Below are 16,277 nucleotides of genomic sequence, written 5' to 3'. Positions count from 1 at the left end.
TCAAAAGCAACATGAGAAAATATTACTTTACTGAAAGAGTAGTAGATCCTTGGAACAAACTTCCAGCAGACGTGGTAGATAAATCCACAGTAACTGAATTTAAACATAATATCCATTGTAAGATAAACATATATCCATTGTAAGATAAAATACAGGAAATAGTATAAGGGCAGACTAGATAGACCATGAGGTCTTTTTCTGCTGTCAGACTTCTATGTTTCTATGTTTCTATCACTGCCCTATACCATTTCAAGGTTGTCCAATCTCTTCTTCTAAACCTAAGGTGTTGGAGCATTCACAGCTTCTGGAAGCAAGTCCCAAAGGTGCTTTTTCAGGAGGCAAAGGGACTTTCCTGTTTCTCTTTTGAAGACTTGTCAGAACAGAAGAAGCTTCTTGGATGAGAAGTGAAACGTCTTCAAAAAAAAAACAAGGAAGTCCAGTTGCCTTCTGAAAAGCACCTTTGGAACAACCATCACCTGGATGACTGAGATTCTCTACAGACTTCTGGAGGCAAGCTGTTCCACTGATCAACTGTTCTGACTGTCAGGAAATTTCTCCTTAGTTCTAAGTTACTTCTCTCCTTGTTTAGTTTCCACCCATTGCTTCTTGTCCTGCCCTCAGGTGCTTTGGAGAACAGCTTGACTCCTTCTTCTTCATGGCAACCCCTGAGATACTGGAACATTGCTATCATGTCTCCCCTGGTCCATCCATTCATTAAACTAGACATACCCAGTTCCTGCAACTGTTCTTCATATGTTTTAGCCTCCAGTACCCTAATCATCTTTGTTGCTCTTCTCTGCACTCTTTCTAGAGTCTCAGCATCTTTTTGTGAAGACCAAAACTAGATGCAGTATTCCAAGTGTGGCCTTACCAAGGCATCACAAAATAGTGTTAACACTTCATGTGATCTTGAGTCTGTTAACTCAGCCTAGGACTGTGTTGGCTTCTTTTTTTTAGCAGCTATTGCACATTGCTGGATCTCAATGCAACAGAATGATCCCCACAAATGTACTGAGTAAAAAGGTTTGTGAGATTATGGGCTGAGAACTATGAAAATGAGTTGGTGATGACACCTGTTCAAATGAAACTGGGACCAACACCCTGAGGAAGAACTGAAAACCCTCCACATTGACTCATTGATTAGACACCTGGCTAAATCATTTAAGTCTCCTTGGAAAGACTCCCTGCAAGTGGAGTGGGGGGCTGCTGGAGGTTTGCAGGGGTTCAGGAGACTTTCAACCCTGGGCCGAGAAAGTTTAGAACTAAGACGCCTTAAACAAGATCTAAGTATTGCCCACAAGATCATATGCTGCAACGTCCTGCCTGTTGATGACTACTTCAGCTTCAACCACAACAACACAAGAGCACACAACAGATTTAAACTTAATATTACCCGCTTCAAACTTGATTGTAAAAAATATGACTTCAGTAACCGAGTTGTTGAAGCGTGGAACTCATTACCGGACTCCATAGTGTCATCCCCAAACCCCCAACACTTTACCCGTAGATTATCCACGGTTGACCTATCCAGATTCCTAAGAGGTCAGTAAGGGGCAAGTACAAGTGCACTAGATGCCTTCTGTCCCCTGTCCTATTGCTCTACTATATCTCCTATACCTTCCTTCTATTCCTATATCTTCTTCTATTCTTTCATTGATATGTTCTATTACTATATCTTCTTTTCTATTCTTTTTAAGATATATTTTACTATGAGTATCTCCTCTATAACCTTCATCATGTATTTTACTATATGTATATAGATATATACCCACTAAAACCCTCATTGTGTATTGGACAAAATAAATAAATAAATAAAAATAAAATAAACCTCTAGCTAAGATTGTGTGCAGTTTGGAGAACCTCCATTCTTTTAATTCTCAGCATCCTTTCCTTTCCTTACTGTTTCATCTTCCTTGGGATCAGGGGTGGGCAGCAGGTAGGACGGGGTGGAACACAGTTCCACCGGCGGAAATGAAGATGCATGCGCAGTTCCGGCTGATTGGCGGCTGTCACTTCCTGGATTACTGGGCTCAGCTCAGCTCTCCTTTTTCCCCCTGCTGCTGCTGCTGCAGCATCTGCGCTCCTTGCTTTTTTCCTCTTTCCTCCTTCTTGGCCTCAGATGAGCTTCCCTCTCTCCTGCCTTGCTCCCCTCCAGCCTCACGTGGCCACCTCCCCCCTGAGGTGCAAGCATAAGGCATGGGTGGAAGCGACACTGTCAGCATTTATGCTTCTGGCAGCACCCGTTCCTTTAGCTACCCAGCCTGACCCAGGAAGGAGAGCACGGGAAACGCAAAGCAAATTGTCACCCCAGCAAGTGACACTGGTAAGGTTGTAAGTCAAGGACTTAACAGTTCACTTGAACGATGATGGTCACATGGCCGGTAAGCCACTCCTAGCCAGTCACATGACCCTTAAGCCACACCCAAAAAATAAGCCACACCCACAGGGTGGCAGTACAGTGATCCCCCGGTTATTGCGTCCCCGACCATTGCGAACAGGGTAATTTGCGATTTTTGAGCAATTGCTACCATCTCGATCGTTGCGAAACGCTTTACAGGCTAATTTGCGATTTTTGAGCAATTGCTACCATCTCGATCGTTGCGAAACGCTTTACAGGCTACATCGCAATTTTTTTAAAAAAAAAAAAAGTTAAAAATACAGTACTTGCCCGGTTTTTCCCGCCCAAACTGACCAAACTGACGTGTAGCATTGCTGGTTGGCCGAAATCTCGGCCAATCAGCTTTGCCATTGCAATGGCAATGGTGATACAGCAAAATTTCAGCCAATCACCGTTGTCATTGCTGATGGGCAGAAATCTCGGCCAATCAGTGTTGTTTGCTCAGCTTTGCTTTGCTTTGCTTTGCAACTTGCAACTTTTGCAGCCGTTTCTGTCTTGGAGTTCTGTCTTGGAGTTTGGAGTTGTGAATTGCGTCTGTGTCTTGCATCTGTGTCTTGGAGCTCTTTGTGAAGACTTCGTGGAAGATGGCACCTAAACGTTGCACCCGTAGTGGAGCCGGCAATACTAAAAAGACCCGGAAGATGCTGACAATCAAGGAGAAGATTGAACTTTTGGACATGCTGAAAGCGGGACATTCTAATGTAGAGGTTGGTCGGCATTATGGGATCAACGAATCGACTGTGCGATACATTAGGAAAGAGGAGAAGAAGATAAGGCAAACTTCTCTGATATCATTCAACAAGGGTGCAAAAAGAATAGTGACGCCTAGAAACAAACGCCTTATGAAGATGGAAGCTGCTTTGTCTGTGTGGGTACAAGACTGCCGCAAAAAGAGCATTGCTTTGGATACCAACACCATAAGGACCAAGGCACAGCAATTGTACAACCGTCTTGAAGACACAGAAGGAGGCGATGCAGATGAGGGAAACGCAGGTAAGGGCTGGGGTTTTTTATTCTGTCATTACATACTGTATTTAAGTGTTAAGTGTTAAGGGTGGAAGGAGGGATGGAGGGATGGAAGGAGGGAGGGATGGAAGGAGGGAGGGAGGGAGGGAAGGAGGGAGGGAGGGATGTTAGGAGGGAGGGAGAGAAGGGAAGGAAGGAGGGAGGGAGAGAAGGATGGAAGGAGGGAGGGAGGGAGAGAAGGATGGAAGGAGGGAGTGATGGAAGGAGGGAGGGAGGGATGTTAGGAGGGAAGGACTGTATGCTTTCATTCAAGTCACTTCTCTCTCCCTTTCCTGTCATTCTCTGTAGATGACTCTGAAGACCCCCAGCCATCAACATCTTCTGCTTCTTCAGCCCCAGCCACATTCACAGCAAGCAAAGGGTGGTTTGACAGATTTCAACGGTGCTATGGCCTGAAGAGTGTATCATTGCATGGAGAAGCTGCCTCAGCAGATACAGGTGCAGCTGAAAACTTTGTCCGGCGCACCTTTAAAGATCTAATTGCAGAAGGGGGCTACCATCCAGAACAGGTGTTCAACATGGATGAAACAGGCCTGTTCTGGAAGAGGATGCCTTCACGGACTTTCTTGATGCAAGATGAAGCCAAAGCCCCTGGCTTTAAGGCCATGAAAGATAGAGTGACTTTGGTCATGTGTGGGAATGCAGCAGGCTTTTTGCTGAAGCCAGGGCTAATTTATAAGTCACAAAATCCAAGAGCCCTCAAGAACAGAAATAAGAATGCATTGCCAGTGTACTGGATGCATAATCCTAAAGCATGGATTACAAAACCCCTCACGCGGGACTGGTTTCATCATTGCTTCATCCCACAGGTGCAGGTTTATTTGGCTGCCAAAGGACTAGATTTCAAAGTGCTTCTCCTAATGGACAATGCTGGAGGCCATGATGACCTGGCAGATGAACATGATGGGGTGCAAGTCGAATTCTTGCCACCAAACACCACATCGCTTATCCAGCCGATGGATCAAGGTATTATCCGCGCATTTAAGGCACTGTACACGCGCAATTCTCTTGGAAGCATCGTGGAAGCAATGGAAGCTGATCAAAACTTCACATTGAAGGCCTACTGGCGTCAGTACACAATTGCATTTTGTCTGAAGAACATTCAGAGTGCCTTAGTGGATATGAAGTCACAGACAATGAATGCCTGCTGGAGGAAATTGTGGCCAGAAGTGGTGCATGATCACAGGGGATTTGCTCCCGAAGAAATTCAAGATGCTGCAGTCCAGAAGTCTGTGAAGCTGGCACAGGCACTGGGTGGAGAAGGCTTCGTTGACATGACACCAGAGGAAGTCAATGGTTTGCTTGATGAACATGGCCTACCGCTGACAGACAGAGATCTGGAGGAGCTGACCAGGTCAGCGAGTGAAGAAGAGGAGGGAGCTGTAGAATCTGAGGAAGAAGAAGATGTTGGCCTAACGCTAGAGCGGCTTGCAGAAATGAACAGAACTGCTGCACATCTGCAACGCATGGCAGAACTTTGGGATCCCAACATGACTCGCTCTATACACTTTAAGGCCTCCCTTGACAACACCATTGCACCATACAGAGCCTTGTTAGCCAAGCAAAAGAAAACGCGCCAACAACTGCCCATAACTATGTTTGTCACGAAAACCAAGAGGTCTGCCACAACATCACCTGCAGCGTCCATTGTAGACATGGTGATAGAAGAAGATCCCGATTTATCCTAGTTATGCTAACCCCCCCAAAAAAATGTAAAAATGTAAATAAATATTTTTATTGTTTCTATCAGGATGACTAAGTGTTATTCAATGTGTACAGTACAGGTTACAGGTACAGGTAGAGGTACAGTACTGTACTGTACAGTACTGTACAGTACATTAAGGGGATGGGAAATGGTAATTTGTGGGTTGAAAGTGTTGAGACTGAGTGGCATAGAGAAGAATGAATGAATGACTGAGTGAATGAAATTCAAACACAGGTGAGGGCTGGGGGTTTTTATTCTGTCATTGTTTAAGTGCTTTTTACGAAAGGAAGGAGGGATGGAAGGAGGACATGAGAGCAGGAAAAAACCAGGTTAAAAATGGACTTTGAAATCATAAGTGGCAAGTTTACTCACTGAGAGCTAGCAACTTGAGAGCAGGAAAAAACCAGGTTCAAAATGGACTTTGAAATCATAAGTGGCAAGTTTACTCACTGAGAGCTAGCAACTTGACAGCAGGAAAAAACCAGGTTCAAAATGGACTTTGAAATCATAAGTGGCAAGTTTACTCACTGAGAGCTAGCAACTTGAGAGCAGGAAAAAACCAGGTTCAAAATGGACTTTGAAATCATAAGTGGCAAGTTTACTCACTGAGAGCTAGCAACTTGAGAGCAGGAAAAAACCAGGTTCAAAATGGACTTGGAAATCATAAGTGGCAAGTTTACTCACTGAGAGCTAGCAACTTGAGAGCAGGAAAAAACCAGGTTCAAAATGGACTTTGAAATCATAAGTGGCAAGTTTACTCACTGAGAGCTAGCAACTTGAGAGCAGGAAAAAACCAGGTTCAAAATGGACTTTGAAATCATAAGTGGCAAGTTTACTCACTGAGAGCTAGCAACTTGAGAGCAGGAAAAAACCAGGTTCAAAATGGACTTGGAAATCATAAGTGGCAAGTTTACTCACTGAGAGCTAGCAACTTGAGAGCAGGAAAAAACCAGGTTCAAAATGGACTTGGAAATCATAAGTGGCAAGTTTACTCACTGAGAGCTAGCAACTTGAGAGCAGGAAAAAACCAGGTTCAAAATGGACTTGGAAATCATAAGTGGCAAGTTTACTCACTGAGAGCTAGCAACTTGAGAGCAGGAAAAAACCAGGTTCAAAATGGACTTGGAAATCATAAGTGGCAAGTTTACTCACTGAGAGCTAGCAACTTGAGAGCAGGAGAAAACCAGGTTCAAAATGGACTTGGAAATCATAAGTGGCAAGTTTACTCACTGAGAGCTAGCAACTTGACCAGAAAAAAACCAGGTTCAAAATTGGACTGGGGGGGGGCCGGCATGAAAAATAACCATTGCCAGCCTCCGAACTGCCGTCGCCCCACCGTCTGCGCACGCGCGGCCTAAAAATAATAATTAAAAAAAATCGCGCATGCGCAGACGGTGTTTTTACTTCCGCAGCGCTACTTCGCGAAAACCCGCTCGTTGCGGAGGGTCCTGGAACGGAACCCTCGCAATAACCGGGGGATCACTGTAAAGATTTTGGCTGCCCATTACTGCTTGGGATGCTCTGTTTGAGTAGAAACTTTTGAATTTCTGCTCTGTTATCTTGCCTTTCCCCCTCTCCTGTTCATTCAGCAATGACTCAACTCTGCAGATCTTCCTTCTCAATCTTGTTAGCTCCTGCTAATGTCATCAATGGCTCATCCCTCCTTCCTCCAGTGATTTCACTATTTGCAATTGTCCTGCTCCTTAATAGAATAAGAGAATTGCAAGGGACCTTGTAGGTCATCTAGTCCAACCCCTGCTCAAGCAGGAGATCCTATGCCCTATCTAACATGTGGCTGTCCAATCTCTTCTTGAAAGTCTCCATTGATGAAGCTCCCACAGTTTCCGAAAGCAAACAGTTCCATTGGTTGATTGTTCCCACAGTCAGAAATTTTCTCCTGATATTTAGGTTGAATCTCTCCTTGATCAGTTTCCATCCATTATTCCTTATCTGACTTTCAAGTGCTTTGTTTGCTTGTTTGTTTGTTTGTTTGTTTGTTCGTTCGTTCGTTCGTTCATTTATTTATTTATTTATTTATTTATTTATTTATTTATTTAGTCCAATACCCAATGAGGGTTTTAGTGGGTATATATCTATATACATATAGTAAAATACATGATGAAGGTTATAGAGGAGATACTCATAGTAAAATATATCTAAGAAATAATAGAAAAGAAGGTATAGGAATAGAACATATCAATGAAAGAACAGAAGAAGATATAGGAATAGAAGGAAGGTATAGGAGATATTGGAGAGCAATAGGACAGGGGACGGAAGGCACTCTAGTGCACTTGTACTCGCCCCTTACTGACCTCTTAGGAATCTGGATAGGTCAACCGTGGATAATCTACGGGTAAAGTGTTGGGACTTTGGGGATGACACTATGGAGTCCGGTAATGAGTTCCACGCTTCGACAACTCGGTTACTGAAGTCATATTTTTTTACAGTCAAGTTTGGAGCGGTTAATATTAAGTTTAAATCTGTTGTGTGCTCTTGTGTTGTTGTGGTTGAAGCTGAAGTAGTCGCCGACAGGCAGGACGTTGCAGCATATGATCTTGTGGGCAATGCTTAGATCTTGTTTAAGGCGTCTTAGTTCTAAACTTTCTAGGCCCAGGATTGAAAGCCTAGTCTCGTAGGGTATTCTATTTCGAGTGGAGGAGTGAAGGGCTCTTCTGGTGAAGTATCTTTGGACATTTTCAAGGGTGTTAATGTCTGAGATGTGATATGGGTTCCAAACAGATGAGCTTGACCCTCCTGCTCTCTGTAAGAGCCCCTCAAATATTGGAACACTTCTATCACTGTCTCCCTGGTCCTTCTCTTCACCAGACTGGCTGTGCCCAGCTCCTGCAACCGTTCTTCATATCTTTTAGTCTCCAGTCCCCTAATCATCTTGGTTGCTTTTCTCTGTACTGTTTTTAGAGTCTCAACATCTTTCTTATAGTGTGATGACCAAAATTGGAAGTAGGCGTGGTCTTATTAAAACTTTATAGAGTGGCACTAATACCTCATGTGATCTTGATTCTATCCCAGTTTAGGATTACATTGCATTGGCTTTTTTGGCGGCAGCGGCAGTTCCAAGGAGGAACTGAAAGGAGGCAGAATTTGTTTGTTTGTTTGTTTGTTTGTTTGTTGGTTGGTTGGTTGGTTGGTTGGTTGGTTGGTTGGTTGGTTGGTTGGTTGGTTGGTTGGTTGGTTTAGTTAGTTAGTTAGTTAGTTAGTTAGTTAGTTAGTTAGTTAGTTAGTTAGTTAGTTAGTTAGTTAGTCCAAAACAAATTGAAAGTTAAAGAGAATAAAAATGTGTAGTAGTAAATATCAGGGAAGGGATAGAAGAAGAGATATGAGAATAGAATACATCAATGAAGAGTAGAGGAAAGGATATATGAATGGGAGAAAAGATATATAAAATATAGGAGAGACAATTGGAGAGGGGGCAGAAGGCACTCTAGTGCACTTATGCTTGCCCCTTACTGACCTCTAAGGAACCTGGTGAGGTCAATCGTGGATAGCCTAAGGGAAAAATGTTAGGGGTTGGGGGTTGATATTTTAATATTAAATTTGTTTCACTATAATATTATTTTATTACTGTTGTGAGCTGCCCCGAGTCTTCGAAGAGGGGCGGCATACAAATCTAATAAATTGAATTGAATTGAATTGACACCACAGAGTCCGGTAATGAGTTCCACGCTTCGACAACTCGGTTGCTAAAGTCATATTTTTTACAGTCACGTTTGGAGCGGTTGATATTAAGTTTGAACCTGTTGCGTGCTCTTGTGTTATTGCGGTCGAAGCTGAAGTAATCGTTGACAGGCAGGATGTTGCAGCATATGATCTTGTGGGCAATACTTAGATCATGTTTAAGGCATCGTAGTTCTAGGCTTTCTAGACCCAGGATTGTAAGTCTAGTTTGTAGGGTATTCTGTTTCGAGTGGAGGAGTGAAGGGCTCTTCTGGTGAAGTATTGTTGGACATTTTCGAGTGTTGATGTCTGAAATGTGGTGTGGGTTCCAGACAGATGAGCTGTATTTGAGGGTGGGTCTGGTGAAAGTTTTGTTTTTCCCAGAATCTGGGAAAAACCCCCACATGGTCTCAGAGAACATCTGACTAGGTTTGGTACGCCCAGTGAAGGGCTACCAATATTTTTGCTACCACACTGTGGGCCTGGCTTATGCAGGACGCCCTGCATTTTCTTTCAACATCTTTCAGTGCAAATTGGGTGCTCTGGGGTGGAACTCCTTTTTTGCCACTCTACTGCGTTCTCCCCCCCACCCCTCGTTATGCCTCATTTAAAATACACCCAACCAGCCCCACTCCTCTAACCTAGTCAACCCCATTGATTGGAGTCAGACGAAGAAAGCAAATGGATGGGGGAAAAGAGGTGTGAGGACCTTAATTCAGGTAGTCCTCAACTTACAACAGTTTATTTTAGTGACTGTTCCAAGTTCATTTAATGGCCGTAGTAACAGTTCATTTGGTGACCATTCAGAGACACTGGAAAAAGAACCTTTTTTTCACATATGACTGTTGCTACATCCCCATAGTCCCATGATCAATATTTAACCACTCAGCAACTGGCGCCTATTTATGACTATTGTAACATCCCAAGATGACGTGATTCCCCTTTCTGAGAAGCAACGTCAGTGGGGAAGCCAGATTCACTTGACAACTGTGTAATTAACTTAACCACGACAGTAATTGACTTAATAACTAGGACATTAAAGGTCATGAAACAGAGCTAAACTCATTTAAAAATGTTTTGCATAACAACAGAAATGCTGGGCTGATGGAAAAAGAATGGGGTTTTTTGTATGTATAAAGGGAAAAAAATTAAAAACCTTATATATAAAAAAGAAATGTTGGGCTCAATTGAGTGGTAAATCGAGGACTACCTATATTTGAGATGGGGAATCTTTTGGGGGGAGACTTTGGGTTCCTCCTAGACCAGGGGTAGGCAAAGTTGGCTCTTCTATGACTTGTGGACTTCAACTTCCTAGCTCAGGAATTCTGGGAGTTGAAGTCCACATGTCATAGAAGAGCCAACTTTGCCTACCCCTGTCCTAGACTCATCCACTGCAACTCAGAAGGAAAAGTTATGAAACATTTTATTTTATTTGTTTGTTTGTCAAACATGCACAAGATAGCAGTTATAGGAATAAACATAAACATAAGCAAAATAAGTACTGATAAATGAGGACAATAGGACACTAAGACAAGGATTTATTTATTTATTTATTTATTTATTGTTAGAGTTGAAAGGGACCATGAAGGCCATCGAGTTCAACCCCCTGCCCAAGCAGGAACCCTATAGTACACCAGTCAAGTGGCAGTTCAATCTTCTCTTAAAAATGTCCAGAGTGTTGGAGTTCACAACGTCCGCTGGTAGGTTGTTCCATTGGTTGATCGCTCTGACTGTCAGGAAGTTCCTCCTTATCTCCATGTTGAATCTCTCCTTGGTCAGCTTCCAGCCATTGTTCCTCGTCCGGCCCTCTGGTGCCCTGGAGAATAAAGTGATCCCCTCCTCTCTGTGACATCCCCACATATACTTGTAGACTGCTATCATGTCCACTCTGGCCCTCTTTTTCTCTAGGCTATCCATGCCCAGTTCCCTCAGTCTCTCTTGGTAAGTCTTGGTTTCCAATCCCTTAATCATCTTGGTTGCTCTTTTTTGCACCTTCTCCAGAGTTTCAATGTCTTTTTTGAAGTGTGGTGACCAGAACTGAATACAGTACTCCAGGTGTGGTCGGACCAGGGTGGACTGGCAGGCACGATCTAAGTCCTAAGGCAGTGATGGCTAACCTTTTTTTCCTTAGGTGCCAAAAGAGCATAGATGTGCACTATCATGCATGTGCGAGTGCCCCCACCCATAATTCAATGCCTGGGGAGGGTGGAAACAGCTTCCCTGTCCCCTGGAAGCCCTCTGGAGGCTGGAAACCACCTGTTTCCCAGCTTCTGGTGGGCCCAGTAGGCTCATGTTTGATCCTCCCCAGGCTCCAAAGGCTTCCCTGGAGCCAAGGGAGGGCAAAAACACCTTCCCCCATCCCCTCAGAGGCTCTCTAGAAGCCAAAACTGCCCTCCCAGGGCCTCTGCATGAGCCAAAAATCAGCTGGCCAGCACACACATGCACATTGGAGCTGAGCTAGGGCAACAGCTCGCGTGCCAGCAGATATGGCTCCACGTGCTACCTGTGGCACCCATGCCATAGGTTCACCATCACTGATCTAAAGGTTAAAGTTTTTGTGATTTGAGAAAGAAACCACAGTCTGGTAGTGAATCCCGGCACTCTGTTGCTCTATTTTCTGCAGACGAGTTTGCGGTGGTTCTCTTTAAGTTTGTATCTATTGTGTGCTCGTGTATTATTGCAGTTGAAGTTGAAGTATTCATTGACAGATAGGACATTGTGGCAGATGATTTTATGAACTACTTTTAGATCGGTATGAAAGCAACGTAGTTCTAGGTTGTCTAAGCCCAAGATTTCAAGTCTGGTGGCATAAGGTATTCTGTTGTGAGCGGAGGAGTGGAGGACTCTTCTTATGAAATATTTCTGGACTCTCTCGATTGTATTAATATCCGAAATGCAGTGTGCAAGTTCCAGAACAGAGAGCTGTATTCCACAATTGGTCTAACAAATGTTTTGTAAGCTCTGGTTAGCAGTGTAATATTGCCAGAAATAAATAAATAAATAAATAAATAATAAATATAATAATAATAATAACAACAACAATAAGTGGTACTTGGCACGCTGGGCGCAGTGCCAATGGATCTCAGCGGACATTTGAAAACCATCGCTTTACTGGGATCGGCAAACATAATTCGCCGCTACATCACGTAGTCCTAGATGCTTGGGAAGCGCCCGACTGGTGATGAAATACAAAATCCAGCATAGTGATCTCGTTTGCTGTGTTGTATTGACATAATAATAATAATAATAATAATAATAATAATAATAATAATAATAATAATAATAAAAAAGTGGTCGAAAATGAGCAAGCAAAACTACTGTGGGACTTCCGACTGACCAAATTCTGAAGCATAACACACCAGACATTGCGATTGTGGAGAAAAAAAAAGTATGGATCATCGACATTGCAATCCCAGGGGACAGCAGAATTGAGGAGAAGCAGTTAGAGAAATTAGTGAAATACGAAGATCTAAAAATCGAGCTGCAACGACTCTGACATAAGCCCGTGAAAGTGGTCCCAGTGGTACTTGGGGACATTTGAAAACCATCGAAATTGACAAAATCTCCATCTGTCAATTGCAAAAGGCCGCTTTACAAACATAATTCGCCGCTACATCACGCAGTCCTAGGTGCTTGGGAAGCGCCCGACTGGTGATGAAATACGAAATCCAGCATAGTGATCTCGTTTGCTGTGTTGTACTGACATAACAACAACAACAACAACAATAATAATAGTAAAAAATAATAATAATAAAATAATAATAATAATAATAATAATAATAATAATAATAATAATAATAATAATAAATATATAAAAATCTTGAAAAGACCCAGGCCCCAGCCAGACCTTCAGATAACACACCGCATAACCTCCTCCATGTAGCCCCTGCATGGACTATTCATACAGCCGGTAAACATCTGAAAGGAAAAGGAAACCACAGAAAAAACGATCCATGGAGTATTTGGCACATTGTGCACCCCACCTGTGCTAGGATCTATTTCCGGGGTGGTTGAGGTTGGGCAGAGCTGAAATTTTAAACTAGCATTTAATTTTTTTGGGGGGGGGGAAGAAAACCAATTTAATCCTTTAAAATTTAAGTTGACATTTTTCAAGTGGTCTCCAACCTTGGCAAGTTACTTTGTTTGTTTGTTTGTTTGTTTGTTTGTTTGTTTGCTTGCTTGCTTGCTTGCTTGCTTGCTTGCTTGCTTGCTTGCTTGCTTGCTTGCTTGCTTGCTTGCTTGCTTGCTTGCTTGCTTGCTTGCTTGCTTGCTTGTTTGTTTATTTATTTATTTATTGGATTTGTATGCCGCCCCTCTCTGCAGACTCGGGGCGGCTAACAGCAGCAATAAAACATTATATAACAAAATCCAATACTAAAAACAGTTAAAACCCCATTATATAAAAACCAATCATACATACAGACATACCATGCATAAAATTGTAAAGGCCTAGAGGGAAGTGTATCTCAGTTCCCCCATGCCTGGCGGCAGAGGTGGGTTTTAAGCAGCTTTCGAAAGGCAAGGAGGGTGGGGGCAATTCTAATCTCTGGGGGGAGTTGGTTCCAGAGGGCTGGGGCCACCACAGAGAAGGCTCTTCCTCTGGGTCCCGCCAAGCGACATTGTTTGGTTGATGGGACCCGGAGAAGACCCACTCTGTGGGACCTAACTGGTCACTGGGATTCGTAGACTTGGATGGCTGAGGAATTCTGGGAGTTGGAAATCCACAAGCCTTAAAGCCGCCAAAATTGGAGACCCCAGATCTAGAATAGAGTCCTTGACTTACAGCAGTTCATTTAGTGACTGTTCAAAGTTTCAAGGGACTTATGTCCATTTTTCAGTTTTATAGCCTTTGCAGCATCGCCATGGTGCGATTTCTTTCTCCCTCTTGGAACCGAATCCAGGTGGGAGGACGGCAAATAAATCCAATAAATAAATAAATATCTTCCAACACTGTTTGGAAGCCTGATTACTTATTTGACCCCATGGGATAAACGTATATCCATCCTAAGATAAAATACAGGAAATAGTATAAGGGCAGACTAGATGGGCCATGAGGTCTTTTTCTGCTGTCAATCTTCTATGTTTCTGTTTCTGCTATTACATAAGTCTTCTCCCCATTCCTACCACCCATCTCCTCCCACTTACCACTGTATGACTGTAACTAGTTGCTTGTATCCTTATGATTTATATTGTTTCCTGGTTGTTTATTTGTACCCTATGACAATCATTGTTGTATCTCATAATTCTTGGCAAATGTATCTTTTTCTTTTTTGTACACTGAGAGCACCTGCACCAGAGACAAATTCCTTGCGTGTCCAATCAGCCTTGGCCAATAAAGAATTCTATTCTATTCTATTCTATTCTATTCTATTCTATTCTACTCCACTCCACTCCACTCCACTAACACACTGGCGACTGCCTGGATTAGCTCCTAGGATGGTGTTTCAGAAGTAATTTAATTTAATTTAATTTAATTTAATTTAATTTAATTTAATTTAATTTAATTTAATTTAATTTAATTTAATTTAATTTAATTTAATTTAATTTAATTTAATTTAATTTAATTTAATTTAATTTAATTTAATTTAATTTAATTTAATTTAATTTAATTTAATTTAATTTAATTTAATTTAATTTAATTTAATTTAATTTAATTTAATTTAATTTAATTTAATTTAATTTAATTTAATTTAATTTAATTTAATTTAATTTAATTTAATTTAATTTAATTTAATTTAATTTAATTTAATTTAATTTATCCAATACACAATACACATTGAAGAGAATAGACATGTAGTAATATATATAAAGAAAAGGATAGAAGAAAAGATATGGGGGGAGTTGAGATAGCTCTTCCCCCTAGGCCAGGGGTCCCCAAACATGGCAAGTTTAAGATTTGTGGACTTCAACTCCCAGAATTCTCTAGCCAGCTATACTGGCTGGAGAATTCTGGGAGTTGAAGTCCACAAGTCTTAAAATTGCCAAGTTTGAAGACCTCTGCCCTAGGCCATGACCAGTTATGCATGGTATGTTTGTGTGTATATTTGGTTTTATAATAGGGGTTTTTAGTTGTTTTTTATTATTGGATTGTACATGTTGTCTTTATTATTGTTGTTAGCCGCCCCGAGTCTACGGAGAGGGGTGGCATACAAATCCAATAAATTATTATTAATTATTAATTATATAAAAATCGAGAAGAAGATATATGAAAGAAAGTATATATGAGATAAAGGAGAGACAATTGGCCAGGGGACGGAAGGTACACTGGTGCACTTATGTACGCCCCCTACTGACCTCTTAGGAACCTGGAGAGGTCAATCCTGGAGAGTCTAAGCCTAAGGGAAAAATGTCGGGGGTCAGGGGTTGACACTACTGAGTCCGGTAATGAGTCCCACGCTTTCGATTGCTAAAGTCATGTTTTTTACAGTCAAGTTTGGAGCGGTTAAGTTTGAATCTGTTGCGTGCTCTTGTGTTGTTGCGGTTGAAGCTGAAGTTGATTTGCCATTGCCTCCTTCTTAGGGCTGAGAGAAAAGGGCTGGGCTGTGGGGGGGGGCTCTGTACCAGGCGCTTTACGGACTCCGAAGATGTCGCCGTTTTTCCTAGCGCCCCCTCCGTTACCCACTTCGCAAGGAGGGTTTTCCCCCTCCCCTCCCCCATTTCCTCCTTTGCAAGCCCTGCGGTTTTCTTTCTTTTTCGTGTTTTCCCCTCACTGGAATCGCTTTGGCTTTCGTTTCTGTTTATTAGAAACGAAGATTGGACTCCTGCCTAGGGAATGCTCGCGGGGCGGAACAGCTTAGGTTTCAAACACAACAACCACCCACCCTGCTCTCAGTCGCTCTCTGGCCCGAGCCCTGCGAGCAGCAGGAGAAATCCGCGATGGGGCTTTTCCGGGCACCCCTGGAATTCCTGCTCCTGCTGCTGCTCCTGCTGGGAGGCTCCTCCGGTAAGCGCTTTCTGGGCTGCGTGGGGTTTGCAGACCTTTGTTTGGCTGGTCGGAATTTATTCAGGAATTCTCCCTTTTCCCCTCTCCGCGCAGTGTTATTGAGCGACCGTGGGAATGCAGGTAAAGAAACTCTGCCCTGAGAATCGCTCGCGATTGTCGTCCTTGGATTCGAGCCTACTGTTCTTATATATAAGAACGACAATATACCGTATATAAAATCTTGAGGTACAGCACTTTATGATTGTCGGGGGGGGGGGGTGTCAAATAAGCAATCAGGAAATAATCTGTTTGGAACCCATATCGCATCTCAGACATTAACACCCTTGAAAATGTCCAAAGATACTTCACCAGAAGAGCCCTTCACTCCTCCACTCAAAACAGAATACCCTATGAGACTAGACTTTCAATCCTGGGCCTAGAAAGTTTAGAACTAAGACGCCTTAAACAAGATCTAAGTATTGCCCACAAGATCATATGCTGCAACGTCCTGCCTGTCGGCGACTACTTCAGCTTCAACCACAACAACACAA

The 16,277-nt window shown here is 42.6% G+C and overlaps 1 protein-coding gene across 1 annotated transcript in view; it reads left to right on the top strand.

Moving 5' to 3' along the window:
* Positions 1-15,348: 15,348 nt before the first annotated feature.
* The window catches only part of LOC139159761 (major histocompatibility complex class I-related gene protein-like), a 33,767-nt gene continuing 32,838 nt past the window's right edge, over positions 15,349-16,277 (top strand). Inside the window, exon 1 of the mRNA XM_070737134.1 lies at positions 15,349-15,747. Coding sequence (XP_070593235.1) covers positions 15,681-15,747 — 67 coding nt within the window. The 5' untranslated portion in view covers positions 15,349-15,680. The remainder of the gene's footprint in view (positions 15,748-16,277) is intronic.

This window comes from Erythrolamprus reginae, chromosome 2 (assembly GCF_031021105.1).
Source record: "Erythrolamprus reginae isolate rEryReg1 chromosome 2, rEryReg1.hap1, whole genome shotgun sequence".
Lineage (NCBI taxonomy): Eukaryota > Metazoa > Chordata > Lepidosauria > Squamata > Dipsadidae > Erythrolamprus > Erythrolamprus reginae.
This window is presented reverse-complemented; position numbering and strand designations above follow the sequence as displayed.